At 46.7% G+C, this 13,261-nt stretch overlaps 1 protein-coding gene across 1 annotated transcript in view; it reads right to left on the reverse strand.

The window, feature by feature from the left end:
• NAV2 (neuron navigator 2) overlaps positions 1-13,261 on the reverse strand; it is a 406,855-nt gene that overhangs the window by 16,639 nt on the left and 376,955 nt on the right. The window contains exons 27-31 of the mRNA XM_036494526.2: positions 9,132-9,285; positions 7,968-8,130; positions 7,142-7,242; positions 4,358-4,453; positions 2,368-2,536 (exon numbers count right to left, since the gene is read on the reverse strand). Of these exons, the coding sequence (XP_036350419.2) occupies positions 2,368-2,536; positions 4,358-4,453; positions 7,142-7,242; positions 7,968-8,130; positions 9,132-9,285 (683 nt within the window). The remainder of the gene's footprint in view (positions 1-2,367; positions 2,537-4,357; positions 4,454-7,141; positions 7,243-7,967; positions 8,131-9,131; positions 9,286-13,261) is intronic.

The following is a 13,261-nucleotide window of genomic DNA, read 5'->3' on the forward strand; positions in this document are numbered from 1 at the left end:
GCTACTTTTCTAATACTTCTTCCAAGAAAAGATTCATTCAAGGTTACTTGTATGGAACCTAGGGCAATTTTGTTTAAAACATTCCTCTCAAGAAAATCGGTGTATGCAAGATAAAGCAAACCTGAGGGCCAGAGGGTATTCACTGTCTTACAACACCATCTTCCTATTAGATAATTATTTGCTGCTACTATGGCCACCCTAATGCGTTTCTATGGTTGTTTCTAGTCCTCTCCCAGTCAAGAAGCCCTAAATGCAATGACTGCTCCAGAATGACCATTATGAGCATCTTCAAATGCCTATCAGCTAGATACAGGCCTGAGATTTTTCTTTGCAATGAGCACATGCAGCTCACATCGGCTCACACCTCGATGTAAAAGATGGAACCAGGGTTCTCACACTTAATCACAGTAACAGTAACCAACAGCATGGGAATTGCACACGAGACACTTTCCTCTGTATATCTACTGCCTCTTCTGTTTATAAAACTCCTTAGGGAATACCTAGCTTGCAGACAAACTCACTTCAGAATGTGCAATGTCACACCCGGGGCTTGGAACCACTGAAGCGAATCACTATAGTCTGTAGTGCTCTGAAGGGTTAGATTTCAAGCACCTCAGGAAAATAGAAGAGTCAGGCATCAGTGAAAAAGTAAACCCCAGCTGATGCCTTCAGATGCTAAAACATGATGTGCTGACAGCCATGACAGATGGTGCTCTATGGAGAGTGACAAGCTCCTCGGATGCATATGCTCTTGCTACTGCTCCTACAGAGCTTTGCTCTACTCTCAGCAACTGGTCACACATTTTAATCCTCAGTGTTTGTGATGTATACCTGCAAAATGAGCAGGTGAACAAGCTTGACAACAGCGAGGAGACTCAATTTGAGCCCAGGGCATAAAGCTCTCCCTTTCCTTAAACAATTCTTGTTGGACTCAGCTGGCCTCCCTCTCCGGTTTCTCCTTATGGTAAAACTCTTCTTTCCTATGTGGGGTTTATTCCAGATGGGTCATGTGGAGCTGTCCCCACTCCTTCATTCACTCAAAGGCAATGAATTGTGACAGAGCTTGTACAAAGTCTCTTTGGTCCCTCTTCAAGGTTCATGATGGGCGTTTGACTCAAAGAGAGTCGGAGGCCACCTTGGGGAATTTCTGTGACACTTTTCCAGAAAGACCCCTTTCCTTCAGGTTCCTAAACTAGAAGAATGATTGAGAACCATCACAGGGGCTATTTCATTAACTGTGTGCAGAGAGCTCAGAACACAAGCCAAGCAGCGACAAATCCTGATGACGCAGCTTGGACACGCAGCTCAGGCTGTGCCTGGAGTGTATTCCTGGATTGCTTTGGTACCCGAGCCTCTCTCTACTTCTTTTGTTGCTACTGCTACTCCTGAGTGGGGTTGTCACCTGCAGTCCAAGAACACAATTGTGTGGGGCCCTAATAAAATGTAGAGCTTGGCTCCAACACAATGAGATGTTGATTCTTGCTGACTGGGAATGCTGGGTACTCTTGGAAAACCGACCATGCTTGCTGCTACCAACTCCAAACCTACACTGGTAAAAGGCATGATTAACACCTTTCAAGGAATTCAGACACTAGATAACACAAAGGGTGAACCTCGTAGAGCATTTATCAAAGCCTAGTTCTCAGGTGTTGCACAGAACACAAGAAATGATGGGTTTGTGGTCACACAAATTTTGGAAGAGGCAAGATTAAGCAGACCTCGAGGAGCACCAGTTAGGACACCAAAGGACAGATGTCTAACATACCAGTGTTCTGTGCTCCAGCGCCTAAACCTCAAACAGGATGTGATGCTGCTTCCTGGACTTGTTTGGCCACAAAATATTTTTTTTTCCCACCAAGGAACCTGTGCGCCTGGATTCCATGGGGCACATTTGCCCTGGAGTATAACTTCTCTACTATGCAATGAAGCAACGAAGTTCCAGCAGCACTGTGCGTGGGCAAAAGCTTCAGTAATTTCATCACAAAGCTCTGTAGTATAAAACAAATTGTGGTTTCCCCATCTGTAGAATGGGATCACAGCCAAGGCTTGCTGGCAGGAGAAATTCATCAGAATTGGTAAAGCCCTGTTTCCACAGCATTATTAAGATTCTAACCCCTGGAGTCATGAAGCTAATGGTGTCTTTTGTTATATAATTTCAGCAATAAACTACAATGATTTGCTTCCGGCCATGGCTTAAAAAAATTACAGATGGTCCAACTCATTTAGGTAAGAGAGACCGGGAAGAAAAATCCAACCACGCACCCATATACATATGCTAAAACAACACTATGCCTACAGTCCTTTGCCAAGTCACAGAATAAACACTGCCATCCTGACACCCGTGCCCTCTGCAGGCAGGCCAGTTACCTTTGACAGTGACAGAGATGGTGGTGTTCTCACCAACCAGATAGCCACAGGGGAGCAGCTCAGGTGTTTCTGAAGTATTGCTGCGTTTTACTTCCCCAATGCTATAGCCCAGGACGCTGTCCGAATTCAGCCCCAGCTGACTCACTGGGTCGACATGAATGATGTACTCCTGGAAAATAAATCAAATGTTTAAGACTGCATCAAAGACATGGCTGGGATCTTGCTGGGATTCATGTTTTCATTGGGTGATTAATGGTCAATTTCTCTTCTTTCTCAGATGAGTTGAGATCGAGGTGTGAGTGATGGGGATGACATCCTAGGAGTGTAGGTCTCCTAACATCAGATTCAATTGGCTAGGGATTGTTGGGGAGGATGGAAAACCCAATAAACTCTGACAAGATTCTGAGCACTTAGTCTACATGCACCAAGCAGAGAAAAACTACGCTGTTTTTCCTAAGTTTTTGATCTAGGCTGAAGCCTAAAAGACCTAAGTACTAGAGATGGTGCAGGAAAGTTTATGACAGGCAGCCTTTTGAAAAGCAAATCCTTTCACCAGCTCTTTCTTTTGGCTTAGAGCAAAGACCACGCTGAGACTGATGCAGAGGGCAGAACTCAGAGCTGCTTCAATAAAGCAACTTGAGGGCTTCAAACAGAGGGGGGAGGGGTGTGGTATGGTGGGGTGTGTGTGTGTATGTGTGTGTGTATGTGTGTGTGAGTGAGTGAGAGAGAGAGAGAGAGAGAGAGAAATAAAGAGGTGTTAGTTGAGAGAGAGAGAAATAAAGAGGTGTTAGTTGAGTGACCAAAAAGCTATAGGTCAATCAACCTGGATCCCAGGTACATGGTCTGTGAGGTGGCCCAGGGGGAACTGAAGCAGATCCCCAGCCACAGGCCTGAGTGTTCTTGGATCCACCTCTACTGTGACATCTTAGAGAGTACTTTCTAGCCCACATTGCTGCTGCTGTAACCCCAGGACACGTCAACAGCTCATGTTGCCTGGATAACAGAACCTGTACTAAGCTGTCTGATTCTTTCTTCTTTCCCACTCAATGTTCCTACACACTGGCTTCCGAGAAGGGCAACAAGTTTTGTCAGAGAATAGAATTTGCTCTGTGTGAAGCCACCTGGCTTTGGATGCTTCCCAGAGATAGGAGGGTACGAGCTGAGCTAGGCTTTAAAGTCAGAGCACAAACTCGGCCAGCTCCATCTGGTTCCAGGGCTATCATCTTAGATAATCTCGGCCTCAGTTTCCTCCCATTTCAACAAGAAAATAAAGGGCACAGCACGGCCTCTGGCACATGCATGTGCACACTCTGCCACACACACAGACCCATGGGCTATTATCACCACTCAGATGATGGGATTAATAATGAACACAGCTACTGACTTACTTTAGGACAACAGAAAAATGTACTGTAAGTTTCTTTCAAATGATATTGTGTTCCATGATTCACCCTACTGCTCATCAGTCATTTCTTCTGGCAAACATTCAAACTGATATTGTGATTAGAAAAATAACAGTGCCAATGCCCTTGACACTGGCCATGAATCATATGCTAACCTCATCTATTGCTTACGTCAGACTCTAAAGTACTGGCACAGGATGCCGGACATGGAAGAGCAAATACTCAAAAGAAGGCTAGAAATCTGATGCCTTATGCCAGCCACAGATCACTTACTGAGAAGCGTACTGAAGAGGACACAATGGTAAGGTACAACAAAGATCTGCAATCCACTGTGAGAGGATCAAATAAACAATTGCTCCGATGACTCACTAGCTGGCCAACCACTGCCTAAGGCAGGTGCAAAAATTCTACACTTACCATCATCCTTCTGTTACCTTGAGGGTCAAGGGACAAGTCACAGCAGCAGATGATGAGAAGGGGCCAGTCCCGAGAAGCATCCAGGTTCAGGACTCATATTTCCCATGCCCTCCCCAGGCCAGGTTCCCACAGCAGGTGTATCGTCACCAAGGTCTTCCTGAAGCACTTACTTTGAATAGGCGTCTAACCACCCCATCGAGCACATCCCACTTCGTCTTGCCACTAACTCCAATGCAGCCAATAAGAAAGAGGTGTGGTCTGGAGTCCTAAGGGTAAGGAAATGTATGCAGGTGAATAACAGCTGGGTCTACAGTGACTTTATTCAGTTGAGCACCTAGATGCTTTAGATCTTCGCCAATGGTGTCAGAGGGGAACAGAAATCCTGTTTATAGTAGCATCAGATACAATTCAGCCTTAAAACTCCTTCCTACTCTACAGCAGCTGTAGAGCTATCCTATAGCTCGACACCTATGAGAGAAATCCAGCTACAACAGCAATCCACGGGTCATGGGACCTTCTCTCTGGGATCCAGCCCCAGTGCTAAGTGTGACCCTAATCAGTACATGCATTTCACATCCTTGTCTGGAATACTCTTCTCCCTGTGTCTGTTATCACTCCCTTTTCAAAAATTGCTTATGAACTCACCTCTTCCAGGATGCCTTTAGTAATTAACCCAAGTGGGCACAGTTTACACTGCTTCACAGGTTCTGAACACCATTTATATAATGCGTGTTCTGTAATTGTTCATATGTAGTTTTAGCTCTTTTTTTATTTTTATAACAATTGTCTCCGGCTAGATTTTAACACTTCAGGAGAGAAGGAAGTTCTATCCTTTTCTTCTTTTAAAAACTAACATTTATTACTCTTCTTCTAATCATCATTTAAACATGTTCAATTCAGAAAACTCGTAAACCTTCAGGAAGATCATATTCTTCTACTTTTGTATCTCTATACAGCAGGATATAACTGAAGAAAGCTGACAGAACACTGCATCTATTGGGATTTTAGATATCTGACGCAGTCTTAACAACGGAGTTAGCGGGGGTAAGGGTGGGTAAAGGGAGCAGAGGCAAAAGGCAGTTAAGGAAAGTCAGCAGAGCAAAGAGCACCAGTCTTACAGACCTAATCTGCCAACTGCCACATGGCCTCAAGGAAGTAATGCTTGGGCCTGGGGTTTCTTCATGCAGATGACAACCCCTGGTCAGCCAGCCTCACCTGTGTAAGTTTTTTTTTTTTTTAAAGAACACGCAATGCATTTGTTTTTTTTGTTTGTTTGTTTTTGTTTTTTTTAGATTTATTATTATTGGAAAGCAGAGAGGAGGAGACAGAGAGGATCCTCCATCCGATGCTTCACTCCCCAAGTGAGCCGCAATGGGCCGGTACGCACCAATCCGATGCCGGGAACCAGGAACCCCCCTCCAGGTCTCCCACGCGGGTGCAGGGTCCCAAAGCTTTGAGCCATCCTCGACTGCCTTCCCAGGCCACAAGCAGGGAGCTGGATGGGAAGTGGAGCTTCTGGGACCAGAACTGGCGCCCACATGGGATCCCAGGGCCTTCAAGGCGAGGACCCTAGCCGCTAGACCACGCCGCCGGACCCCACCTGTGTAAGTTTTGAAAGTGACCTGGAGGCTTCTCTCTGGTGAAAATTCTGTTCACACTGATGATCACTGCCATAAACCAGATTTGTATTTTCTTCATTTATGAAACAATATGTCTCCCCTCTCACGGACTGCTGTTCTACTTGCTAATTCTGAAAATGGTGATATTAGCTGTATCTTTCCAGGCTGGGTGATACCAAAATGCCCACAAGTTTGGGTGGCTCTTTTCAGTGGAGCTAGCCCATAAGCCACAAGGTGGAACCCCCGGATAGACACAAGTCTGGCTGCAGACGCTTTGTTTTGGCGAGTGCTGAGGATTTGTCTGACATTATAACAGCAGACTAGCTAGAAATGCTAAGAACTAACAAACCAAAAACCTTAAGTTCTTTAGGTTCTGAATCACAAGACTATTGTTTTTGGAGAGACGATCATTCAGAGCATGACTGGCAATCCCTCCATCCTGCCCAGATAGTGTCCAGTGCTTGTCCAGACTCTGGAAGTCTCTAGAGTCTGCCAGAGAATAGAAACTGCACTCAGACATACATTGTCTCCAACCTCAGCAAGTCAGGACACCCTAAGCTCTACACTCAGCCCCCTGTGTGCTTCCGGGACTTGACTGCTTCTGCCTTCCAGTGGTCTGCTGCGTTGGCCCCACTGATGGGAGCAAACTGATGTTCTTGTTCAGATGAGTGCAAACAGCTTCCTTCTGGGCTTTTTATGCTGAATGTGCTTAGCTACCTTGGTAGTGCTCTTAATTGTTAAATCATAATTCAGAAAATCTTATATTCAGAAGAGCCATTTCTGATGGATGTTAGTGTTTAGTTAATTACAGGAAAGTACAACAGAATATCATTTTTAGTTCTCTTTAGTAGACTTTCAAACATGAGAAAGAGAGAGGTACCATTCATTCACTCACTTCAATTGTGTTAAAATGCTACTGGGATTACAATTACAGTAGACCCCTTTATCTGCAGTTACCTGTGGTCAACCAAACCTCAAAACACTAAAAGGAAAATTCCAGGAGTTTGAAAGAACTTAATAACATTTGATTATTATTATATATTATTGTAATTGTTCTGTTCTTGGTTACTATTGCTACCATCTTAATGCACCTATTGAACAAATGCACTTTTGTTATAATTATTCAGGCAGTCTAGCACAGCTTTAGGTATCTAATAAGGGGTCTCAGAACATATCCCCTGCAGATAAGGGGGACTACTAGAGTTAGGGAAAAGTATTAGTAGCATTCCCGAAACACCTGCGGCTCTGAGTAATGTGGTTTTATGGTGAAATCGCTAAGCTAGGTAGGTCTACCTGGGGGAGGGACAGGCAGAGCAGGAAAGGGATCCAACTAACCTCCTTCCACTTCATTTCCTCCTGAAAGCTGACAACTATCTTAACATGCCTGCCTCCTTCCTTCCGAGCCGAGCATTCACCAGTGTCATCCAGCAACATGTCTGCGAATGGAAAACATCAACAGCCTTAGGCACATGGGGATAGCAAAGCTGGCTTCCTGACACCCCCGCTGCTTGTTGGCAGAGCAGCAGGATAAACCAGGTGTCGGGGTGTAAGGGAAGTAGGGTGGGGTGGGGGAAGGGTAGAATGGAGAATGCAACCACAGAAACCAATGGTGGACCAACCAAGGAACCAGCAGGCTGACGATGCACTTTGCTGGATGGAAGTGCGAGGGAGAGACTCAACCAAAACGATAGCAATAGCAGCATCATGGATAAAAAATAAAAGCGTCAGCCTCAATATGCTTACAAAGAAAACCTAGATCATGTTCACTGATGATTGTGCCAGCCTGAAATCCAGGAAGGCAGGAAGATCATAGAACCAAGCCATTGCCCCAACTGGACCTGCTACTATGGGGTTTGTATGCAGCATTCAGCTTGCGAGTCAGCTTCTTAAAATGGATCAAACAGAACTCAGCATGGTGAGCGAAGGGATCTGAACTCATGGCTTGTAGACTTCGGGGCACTGGAGCAAAGCATGAGAGCAGTCTAACGGCTGGGCTCATGCTGGCAGCAGACACACACCCACACACACACACCCCCAGTTGCACACATGCCTTTGCCTCTCCGTTGGATCTGCTGATCTGCTTTAACTTGGGGCTCTTGCTTGGAAAACAGAGTACCAGCTGCAAGTGCGGTCCTGACCCCTAGCCCCGGGAGCCACTCACCCAGGCTGGTTGACTCAGTGAGGTTGAGGCTATGCTGGGAGAGGCCCATGGACTGCCTGGGGGAGGCAGAGATGGACACCTGGGAGGGAGCCCGACTGCAGCCACTGCCTTGAGACTCTGATTTTAGCCGGTCATTCTCAGCTTTCAGTTTCTCTATTTCACTCTGCAAAGAGGAAGGGAGAAGATCACTTAATGGGTGGATAGAAATGGAATGAACTTTTTGTGGAGATGCACCTGATAATTTCCAGCCAAGTTATGAGGAAACCCCATTAGTGAGATTTGGTAGCTTTTGTTGCCTCTACTGTGCACACTGACAGACCTGGCTGGGGAGCTTCCATCCTACCAGAAACTAGGAATTTGGAAAGACACCGGAAATATTTCCAAGAATGCTGCTGTGTGAGACCCCAGTGGACAAGTGTTTATCTCAGAGCTTTGCAGAACTCTGGAATGGCAAGGTGCTATACTCTAGGCCTTCTCAGAGCCTTTGTGTATGAGTCTGCATGGACCTCATCATGTGCAATGCTTCCCCAGCACACATAATCAAGCTCCCCCTTCACAGAGGCCTTCAGGATAACCTGCCTTTGGAGCGAGTGTTCTCCAGAAAGTCCCCCAGGAGTCTTACTTTTTGTGAGTATTAATGAGGAATTGACTAGACCGGGTACTATGTCCAGAGAAAGGGGCCAAAAAAATTGCATGGAAAACCCAAACATCTTCTCTCCATGGAAGACAGGGCTGGGAAGGGCTGCAAGAAGGGATCTGCAGGAATACTTGGAGGTAGGCAGTGATTCTGCTGGTGGCAGGACTTGTTAAGGCTATACACAGCAAGAGGCATTAGGCTCCCCTGTCCAACATGATGGGCAGGGGGCTTATCCCAGTGGAGGGAAGATAGGAAAGAGGAAGTCTCCAGGCAGGCAACAGGAGCAGTCATTGGCTCTGTGTGGCTGGTGCGCAGAGTCTGAGGAGTACAGCAGGTAGTGTGGATCAACAGTGAAAAGGACCCTCTAGGAGGCCTTTGAGATCTATGTGGGAGGGAATAAAAAGACCAAAGAGGCAGGGAAAGCAGGAGGCAGCCACCACACAACCCCCTCTGGGGGTGGTGGACAGCAGCCCCTTAGAGGGCCTTCCCAGAAGGCCTCAGGCTCAGCTGGGCTCCTGGGCTCTCACCTGCATCCTGTTCATGGCCTCCCGGAGCTGGTCGAGCTGGTGGGCAGAGCTGAGGGCTTCAAGGCGGATGTCTGTCAGCTTCATCTCCTTGTCTCTCAGCTCATTCCGGAGCTGCATGACCGTCTCAGCTTCACTGTCCATGCACTCGGAAATTCTAGGGCAAGAGGAATGTCTGTGACAAAAGTTTCTCTGAATTCATCACCTCTCAGACCCCCTCTGACGCCTGATCTATATTTGTCATCAGTTCTGGTCAGCAGTCATTAATCAAAACCAGCGCCCTGGTGCGTCCTGGAGGGACAGTACCAAGAGCACCTGAAATTTAGACTTTATGACTTCCCTGGGCTCTTTCTTGGCAATCAGAGTGGCTCTTTGTTCAGATCAGTCAACTGAACATGACCTGCCTGCCATCAAGTATATACAGTTGGCTCCTCGAGCAACACAACCATGCCCTAGAGAGGCAAGGTCAATGGCCTGGTTGACAGAAACTTCAAGGTAAAATAGTTGACTAAAAAGAAGAATCATGAAGAGAAGAGTTTGCACACTTCTGACGGCACCCTGAACACTTCCTCATGTCAATGTGTCTAGGAGATCAACCTTCGTCAGTCCCCACACCCTATGACACTCATGGCAAGAAGAAAAACAACTACAAGGAGTCAGACACAGCAGAGCACCACAGCACAGGGAGGCCAGTTTGATGTGGAAGCTGCAATGGCGCGGGGACCAATGCCTTTCTTCCCCATCTGCACAGCAGATCATAGTGGCTGAGAGACTCCAGGGAGTCTTTCTCACCAAAGAAAAGACCACTAGGCTGGCAGGGCTCTGTACTTGATTGGGTTTGCTCTTCAAACACCTAGCAGGTCGGTACATGTAGAAGATCATAATCATCAGGACAAACTGCAATGTTAAGAAAAAAGAATTCAAGTTCATAAACTCACAAAGCTGGAACTGATTATGTCTGAAAGATGACGAGCACAGAGGCTCAGCAGGAAAGTCATGTGAACCTGCTCGCCTAGACCCCAGAGCTGTTTGGGGCCAAAAACTTTGACCTGCAAACCTAGTTGAGGGTGTAGAAATTTTAATTTCCAAAGGAAAACTATTTATAAAATTATTCACTGAGATGTAATTTTATTTCAGGAGCAGTAAGCAGAAGGAAAAGTTAACTGTTGAGCAGTCAAGCTTTTCTTGACCTGAGTCTGCACTGGATTCCAGAGACAGGGTGTTCAGAGTTGCCAGCAAGCAAGGAAGCCTCTCAGCTTGAAAATCTTCCTTTCAAAATCAGAGGAATTCTTGGACACACTCTAGTTATTTCCATGTCATACCCACAAGGAAATCAAGTCAACACAGTTGGGACTAAAAGACCCAATGAGACAAAAACACCTTTAGAATCCAGATCCTGCTGCCCCTAGTGCTTTGGGCTCTGAATAGCCTGTGGCTTGGGAGACTTAATTATAAGGCAGCTTCCCCCCACTTCTCAGTTTGGGAGGTTTAAACAAGGAGCATGCACAAAAACAGTTCTTTCTTGGGAGACTTTGGGTTTCCGGGCTTAGAAGGAGTGTACAATCTGAACAAAACTCAATGTGACGCTCCTGTCTTTGCCAGCCCAGGCCCTTCCTGCATAGACACTAGAGGCTTCAGCTCACAGCAGAGAACACTCTGTACTGGCTCGTACAGCATCACAACAGTCTGCCCAGCCCTCCAAGGCAAAACACCGGACTCCTGTCTTGTCTGTGCAGCCTGTACGTCTTCTCAGCAAGAGACAACATGTCACTCATGGAATACGGCACACAGATTGCACTGCACAGCTGGGGCCCCAGAACCAGCTTTACAAAGGTGCCACAGTCTGAGTGGTCTGGGTTTCTGTCCCTGCCCCAAGTAGTACTGAAACGTAATCCCTGCATTCATTTACTCAATTCACTGGTTACCCTCTGCTGCTAGCTGCTGGCGCCTCCAGCACCGGCAGTGTTCTGTGTGACAATTCAGCATTTGACCACACAGAGCAGCAGTAAATGCTCATTGAACACACAAACAACTGGGCTGGGCATGTGAAATAAATTAGCCCACTTAACTTCCTGTTAGAATTCCCTGTTTCTAAAATAGAGAGGCTGAGGCACACAGAATAACATGCCCAGGGTGACACTATCTAAAAATGACAGAGGCAGCATTAAACCTAGTAGGTTCACTTGATTATGCAGCCCGAGTTCCTGAGCTACACCCAGCAGGCAATCAACACATGCCTGTCCACTTCACGGGCCACTCACTAGCAACTGTAGGTATCTGTTCTCCTGCTCAGTGTCTAATCCATTATTCCAGTATATGATAGCCATTTTGTCCAGAGGCAGGGATGGAGGCATACCTAATTTTAAACGCCTTGAGTGTGGGAAACATAGCCTTCCCACAACTACCATTCCTTTCGCCCACGGGGTGGGGAATTCTCTAAGCCCAACTCTTCTGCCCTTGGTTTCTGCTTTGAACTCCTTCTCACATCTAGATTTGCACATTCTTAACAAACCTTTCAAGGTTGGAAATACGCATTTGCTCTCAGCCCACCCTTTGGAAAACCAGACCCAAAACAAACATCTCCAGTGTCCAAGGACCTTGTGGAATCTAAGGGGAAGGCGGGAGAGCCAAGAATCTGCCCCGCCCAATACCCCTGGGGAAAGTGGTCTGGAAGGAGCCTTCTATTGAGGCTTCTATGCAGCAGGCTGCATGCATCACCACTGCTCTCCTCGTTGCACTTGGCCCCTGCACCATTTGGCCCAGTTTCTATGCTTCCCTCCCTTCTCTCTGTACTGAGCTTCCTCCCACCTCTCTGGCTGCACCACACTCTCGTTGTGAACTTTGATATCAGAGTGCCCTAGGACTCAGTCCTTGATACTCTATTCTTCAGTGCGATCCCCTAGAAACCTCCTCTAGTTCTCCTGCCTGCAATACCATCTATGAGCCTGTACCTCTAAGTCTGTACCGCTAAGAATTTCATGTTGGCCTACACCTGCACAGGAATGTCTTTTGAACACCACCTCACACTTACAGTGGCCAAATTAGAGATCCTTGTACCTTTACCTCCACTGATCTATGTCTTTCACTCATGCCTGGTACTCAAGCTGCAAATCCAAGGATATCCAAGGATGATTTTTCTCTCATCCTTCTACTCCATATCTGGTCCATGTGCTGCCCATTTTTCTTTCAAAGCTGTGTCCACCCTGGATGTCTCACCACCACCGGTCACTTATTCATTTCACAAAATATTTGAATGCTCATAAAACCTAGAATGACCATCTGCATGGAGTATACAGTGTAGATCCAGGTTGGGGTTAGGACACAAAGTAGCTAATCCTGGGGAATCTACTTATCTGGTGGTAATAGGTACAATGGTGGAAAATAAAAACCAAGGAAAGTGGTTGATAGGAATACTGGCTGGTGGTAGTGTACTGCTTTATGCCAAGAGTCCAGGCCAGGCCTTGTTGATCAGGTCACACTGAGCAGACTGAAGACAGTGAACAGCTAGAGGAAGAGTTAGCAGACAGAGGGCACAGCAAACACAAGGACAAAGATCTCCAGGCACACAGTGTTACTGGAGAAATCAAAGCAGTGCCACAGGACAGAGGGGCACAAGTTGGGTAGTCCTGCCAGCTTCATGCAATTTCTGATCCTCATCAACAGAAAATAAATTCAGATGTCCCAGACCCTCCCATGTACGTGCCCTTTGCACATACAATCAGACACAATTCCACTTTGATTCAAAGCCTCACATGTAGCAGGCCCTGCCTGCACTGGAGGCCTCTCCCCCTATCCCTTGTGCACTGCTGCCCCAATGGGGCAGCCTTTTCTCCTCACTAGACTCCGTAAACTATAAACTAAACAAAATATCACCATGAGGCTGGTCAGTGTCTACCAGAGTCCATTTCATTTGACTTCTTCCCTGTAGGTGATATGACCCCAATCCAGTAGGGCAGTAGGAAGAAGGTATGCCTCTTGACTTAGTCCATAAAGCCCTCCTCCAAGAATCGCACCATGGCATCCCTCTCCCCCTGCTGGCAGGACACAGAGCACTTGGTGTGGCAGTTGGTGGGAGCCTTGGGCCTACCTTTGGTGGTATGGTTTATGGCAGGTGGAGTGCTACCAGGAGTACA

The sequence above is a fragment of the Ochotona princeps genome, chromosome 4, assembly GCF_030435755.1.
Source record: "Ochotona princeps isolate mOchPri1 chromosome 4, mOchPri1.hap1, whole genome shotgun sequence".
Taxonomy (NCBI): Eukaryota; Metazoa; Chordata; class Mammalia; order Lagomorpha; family Ochotonidae; genus Ochotona; species Ochotona princeps.